Below are 6025 nucleotides of genomic sequence, written 5' to 3'. Positions count from 1 at the left end.
GGTTGTAAAGTCGACCTAACGCGATGCTAAGTTACGAGTTACGCTTGTAAATGGCCGTCGTCGGATTGAACGTGCATTTAGCGCACATTGGTTGTGGATGGAAATTTTTGGACGTCTTATCGACGTTCGTGAAGCTTATTACGAGAGGGGGTGTTGAAGAAAGGGGAATGGACCAGACACGATATTTGTTCAAAGGATTGTTATGCGAAAGGGATGTTTCGTAATGTTGAATGACACAGTTTTCGGGAAAGCGGATATAATTGATCCTAAAGAACCTAAGATGGTTGGACCTAAAGAACACGGTATTTTCATATTTCACCGTTATTATATCAAGGACTAATTAATATAAAAATAATGTTTTATAATAGAAATAATAATATTAATAAGCAAATTTGATTATTCCGTACGAAGTTCAAGATTAAATTTTTTAATGTCGAAGCTTAGACGATTCGGATAACCCCATCTTACTATATCAACAAATTTCTATTATAGTGATTTAACTAATCAATAGCATACCAACTGTCTTCTCTCTAGGAAACAACAAGTTTATTTCGAGTATACAATTTCGCTATACAGAGAAATTTCCGTTATTCTGTGCGAACCACGTTGTATCACAGTTTCGCTATCTCAAGTCATCGTAGTTTGTAATTGTCGAAACGTATCGCGTCTTCGTCGCTGTAAAACATCGTGAAACATAATAAACGACTTGTTAAACGTCAATCCACAGATCGTGCTTCGATTCACTTCTCTCGCACAGTCCACATAACTGTTCTTTTCAGAACAAGAACTAAGCAACAAGAAGAAATTCAACACAGTCCACTCTCAACTAAACATTTGATTTTGTAATAAAGTCAACGTATCGAAAAACAGTCGACGTGAAAGTTAAGAGTCTTCGTACATTGGGCAGAAGCATAAAAGAGATCGAACGATCGACTTGCCTTTGGATTCGATGCTCGTTGCTTGTACTTACGTTGGAATTTGCTTCTAGCGACTGTACATTGCTCTTCAGCATCTCTCACGGTCTCTCGGCGCTATCATAATGCATCGGCAATAACAGATGGACCGGGAGGAGCATCGGTGGATGGAAATACAGTCGGTACTAATTGCAATACGCCTTTATTGGGCAGAGTGGAATCTACCATTTAGGTGGATTGTAATTGATCCGAGAGAGGCAGAGACGTGGCGAGATTGGAACTTCATGACGTGTTATCGTCTGTCTCTTTGATCTGAAAAAAATACGAAAAAATGCAGATAAATAAAGAAAAATTCAACTCTTTATTATTATAAATCTCCATGGCCTGTATTTTATAAGAGTATCATGGTGGATATATGATTATATGTATGGAGCTATCGATATGGCGGAGTAGAGAAATTGCAGAGGAAACGCTTAATAGCGAGATCGTGCGGTTATCTAATAAATAATGCAGGTAATCATTCGAAAAATTTCTGGTAAATGATATATTTGAACGGAAATATCATCGAGTTATACGTATATATATATATATATATATATATCCTTCCTAACGAGTATCTCCGTATGGCTGCTTCTTGGCTTTGTTTTCGGTAATAACTCGGGATGTATTGGATCATACGTTTTAGTATCATTTAACATATTAAAGCAACAACTTTGTGGTTGATATATCGTGCATGATATTAAGTTGCGCCGTTTAAGTTGAAGAATAAAACGGTATAATCACCGTATTAAATGAGGTACAATTTGTTATCCAAGGCTTTGCTTAAACACTCGTAAAAATTGCACATAATCTGTCTGCGATATAATTACAGATGCAGTCGTAAAAATTATATAATTTAATACGATGAACGTCTTGTTTGAAAAGTATTGAGATATATTAAATAGAAATTAAAGATGGTAAAATAATCTTTGGTTTTCTTAAAGAAAGACGAGCATGGACGAGGATTGCTTTCGTTGTAAATTTAAAATTAAATTAATACAATTTCCACCACTTTTCATCGAAGATATGAATTTCATCGAAATTCGAAAGGGTCAAACTTAACGCGTTACCTCGCTCACGATTCTGAATATATCTCACTGTTACCCCGTATGCATCGATATCCGACGTGAGATATCGCAGGACGTGGATCCCGCGAATTTTTGTCAGGGTTCGCGAGTGCAAACATAACGGGAAATTTACGCAAACACGACTCGCCGGGACGCGATGATATTAATCTCTGGGCTCGCACCGTTTCTCACTGCTCGGCGACAATATCGTCGTAAATTCGTGGCAAATCGAATTCAGATTTATTCTCACCGTGGAGGCATGTTTATGCGCGAGCCAGGGCCCTCGAGCATACAGGTGTCTACTTTCAAATCGGGAGAGCCGCTACTTCGTTTGAATGTCAATTCGTTTCGCGCTGCACGCGGCACCCTTCAAGGAGAACGAGCAGATTTTTCTATTATACCTTTTATTTCAATTTCATGCCGACAGGCCCTGTCTGTTTCTCTTTTCTCTTCTCTTCTATTTGCCCGTGAACCGTTTCCACACGTGAAAGGCAACCAATTGAAAAGTGTTAATCGAGGGTCGAACACGTCGGCTCTCCAGACACCAAGAGTCTTTACGCCGTCCACTTTCTTTGTTCTTCCGCGGGGATGATGATGGACGTGGTATTTCATGCGACGGCCTGTAAACGAAGTCATTACGGCTGAGTGAATCTCGCTGGTTTTCTACGAAATCAGTGCCGCGATTCTACTTGTCGATCGTCGAATATAATTGACACGTCGCATTGCATTAATCATAGCCCGGACGAACGTATCGAGCGTAAGCGATTGAAGGGATTAAACGGTGACGTGACAAGTTGCAGTTACTGAAACATTATCCTTTTGACTGCTGTCGATCGTTGTTGTGCCATTGAAAGGGTGAAGGAATGTTGGGTCACTGAAGTCGTTGAGACGTTCATTATATGTAGCTCTATGTTGGTTTACAGGAATTTAACTTTGTTTCGTTGTTCGATTTATTTAGTATCGAATGTTTGTACGTTGTTAAATAATTTTTATTTAGCCAAGGATTATTAATGGCTCAATGTTGCGTTGGTTCCGCTTCGCGTTTATTGAAAAGGGATATAAATAGAAAGACGAGGATTGCGTTATTTAAGATAACGAGGGAAATGTATTCGTCTGAAATGTACGTTACCTTGCTTGTTTTATTTTAGTTTTATTTTTACACAACGGTAAGTAGTTCTATCGAAGCAATTAAGATTCCTTTGAAATTTTTGCGCCTTTGAATTTATGTGCCTTTACGCGATATACTTTAATAAAACCGCGACAGAAAATCATCCTAACACAAATTGAATCTAACCCCGATCTCTACTTTATGGTAGAGCGGATCACGACAAAAATTTATTAAACTTCATAGGTCGTTTGGATTTGTAAATTGTTTGGGGAAGAGATCATCTTTACTACTTTGCCGCGTGTTTGCAATATAAATAGCAGAAATTAAATTCAGGAATAAGAAGGTGGAGCTTCTGACCATTAACATGATAATTTAATACTGTTTCACAAACAGTAGTTAAAGCTGTGGAGACCATCAAGCATAACAAAGTGAAGGATCAAAAACCATTCCTTCGCGAGGAAAACGAACTAAGATACAGTGATAGCAACTTCCGTATACGAATCGGTGGTTTCTAATCATGGATGATCAAAGGTAACGATATACGTGGATATTCTGTCGGTCGCGTGCACATGCAAGCTGCACGTGCTCCATCCGTATCGAACGCCACGTTCTTTCTCTTCGAACGGTGACCGGTTACGCGCGGAAATCCACTTTCGATTTTTAACAGCTACGCACACCACTGGTACGGAGTGCCCCTTTCCATTTCGTTTTCACACTTTTCTCGTATAGAAAACGAATATGATCGGTGCATTTCTTTTATAAAGACAGACCGTTGCTGGTTGGCAGTGGATTTTATTCACGTACGTACAATAAGCATAGGAGTAGGATATTTCTTCTATTTTTAGAAACAAATAACTTTTTCCAAAACAATTAAAAGAAGCTTTTTACGCTCAATACTATATATATGCAATATTATATTATACAAGTTATAAAGAATAAGTACAGTATTTATTTTCGGCGAAATTGATTTGAAGTTTTAATTAATACTAGAAATAAATATTAACCCTTAGAGTGCTGAATACTCGGAGCCTATGCCATCCGTACGGACGGCATGCTGCCAGCGCTGACGATCGCTGTGGACTGAATACTTTTTAGCTATACTGAACTCTGTTGATTGACTATTCAAAGCGCAAATAGTAATAAGTTATAGTAATTCTTTTGCACGAGATTAAATGATTCAAGAGCGTTATTTTTTAGTATTAATTACTTATTATAAACATTGAAATTTACAATAAACTAGAATTTGGGTAGTAAACTAGAGGACAACAAACTAGAAAACTAAATTTAGTAAATATAACACAAGTTAATAATTCAGTTGTGCATGAAAAATTTCGAAACAATTATCGATACATAATCCGACATCGCATTTTCTGTCGTTCCTTCTCTTATTTTTCACACAAACAACACATTTTCTTCTTGATAATTGTGTTGTGCCGGCACGATTATTCTACCAAATGTCCAAATTGGACAAATTGTGAATGCAAAGTATTAAATAAAAAAAAAAAAAAGAAAAGACAGTTTCTTCGAACGCGGCATTAACATTCAAATGCATTTATATTTATCTCACACAAACGTAATAGTATTACTTCTGCGTAGGTGCTTGGAAAAATTGACAAACACATATATGCGTCCTTAGTCCACACCGATGACTTTCGCCAGACGCATATATGCATCCATAGCACTCTAATAATAATAGGGTTAATAGTTTATAGTATCATGGAAAAACCATTTGGGGAAATTCTGAACTACAGTTCAGATAAAAGAGTGAAAATGCTGTCGGATCGGGAAGGATGGGAAATCAAAATGGGCCATGTGGTCCAGCAATGTACCCGTGGCCCTTTAGGACAATAACTGATTAAAAGGGTGTACGTGACCATCTTGGACCATTAACAGCTGCAAAACACGTGTGCGTGGTAGGAGTACCGAAAACTGTGGGATAAAAGGAAGCTTTGGTGTAGAAAGTGAGTTAGTTGCAGTCAGAAGTTAGAGTGAGTTGAAGTTGGTCATGAGTTGTGAGTGGTGAGTTGTTACTCAGAAGTTTTTTTTTTATTATTTATTTAAATTTTACAATTTGTCCAGTAGGACATTTGGTAAAATATTATAGCTTAAATACTTGGTAAAATATAGCATGTGGATGGTTAGCCCCAGCGGGGTACCATCTTCGTGTTTGTTAAGTTATATCCTTTGTGAGATCTGCTGGGTGTTTCCTTTTCAGTCTTCTTTCTATGCTTGTGTTGATCTTACTCAAAAGTTGAGTAGTTATACAAATTTAGTTGTTTCAGTTGTATGTACATTACTACATTAAGCTCTTTTCAATCACTGTAAATAAATACATCAAATAAATAAATTCACTGTAGTAGTATATTATAATTAATGAAATAATACTTGGACTTGTATACATATTACGTTTGGATTAATCATTCTTGTTGAAACAATATTAATATCTAATTTTAGATTTCAAGTTCCCGCGACAGTGAAGTGTCATGATTTTGGTTTTTCAGGAACAATCGTGTAGCTGCTGAATTTGCATTTTTCACTGCCCCTTCTGTAGAAGAGGTAAGCTGCAATGTCGACAAAATGTTGACGCAAAGTGCAAGTGCAACAGCTACACTATCCTGGAAAAGCAATATCTTGAGAATATTAATATCAGGTCTTGAAATTTTCATACATTGTATAATATTATTATAGAATGCTACCTACAACTTATTAAGACATAATATAAAAGTGCGAAATAAAAATTGTTCTAAATGAGCTACTACGAAATGAATATACATCTTTATATTAAAATTTGAAATAATCTTTTGGAATACATAAATAATTGCCAATTAACCCTTAGAGTGCTATGGATGCATATATGCGTCTGGCGAAAGTCATCGGTGTGGACTAAGGACGCATAT

The 6025-nt window shown here is 36.8% G+C and overlaps 1 protein-coding gene across 1 annotated transcript in view; it reads right to left on the bottom strand.

The window, feature by feature from the left end:
* Positions 1–512: 512 nt before the first annotated feature.
* The window catches only part of LOC122568269, a 292044-nt gene continuing 286531 nt past the window's right edge, over positions 513–6025 (bottom strand). The window contains exons 7-8 of the mRNA XM_043727837.1: positions 2422–2640; positions 513–1226 (exon numbers count right to left, since the gene is read on the bottom strand). Of these exons, the coding sequence (XP_043583772.1) occupies positions 1207–1226; positions 2422–2640 (239 nt within the window). The 3' untranslated portion in view covers positions 513–1206. The remainder of the gene's footprint in view (positions 1227–2421; positions 2641–6025) is intronic.

The sequence above is a fragment of the Bombus pyrosoma genome, linkage group LG6 (genome assembly GCF_014825855.1).
Source record: "Bombus pyrosoma isolate SC7728 linkage group LG6, ASM1482585v1, whole genome shotgun sequence".
In the NCBI taxonomy this organism is placed as follows: domain Eukaryota; kingdom Metazoa; phylum Arthropoda; class Insecta; order Hymenoptera; family Apidae; genus Bombus; species Bombus pyrosoma.
Note: the sequence above shows the minus strand (reverse complement) of the source record. Positions and strands in the feature narration are given on the sequence as shown.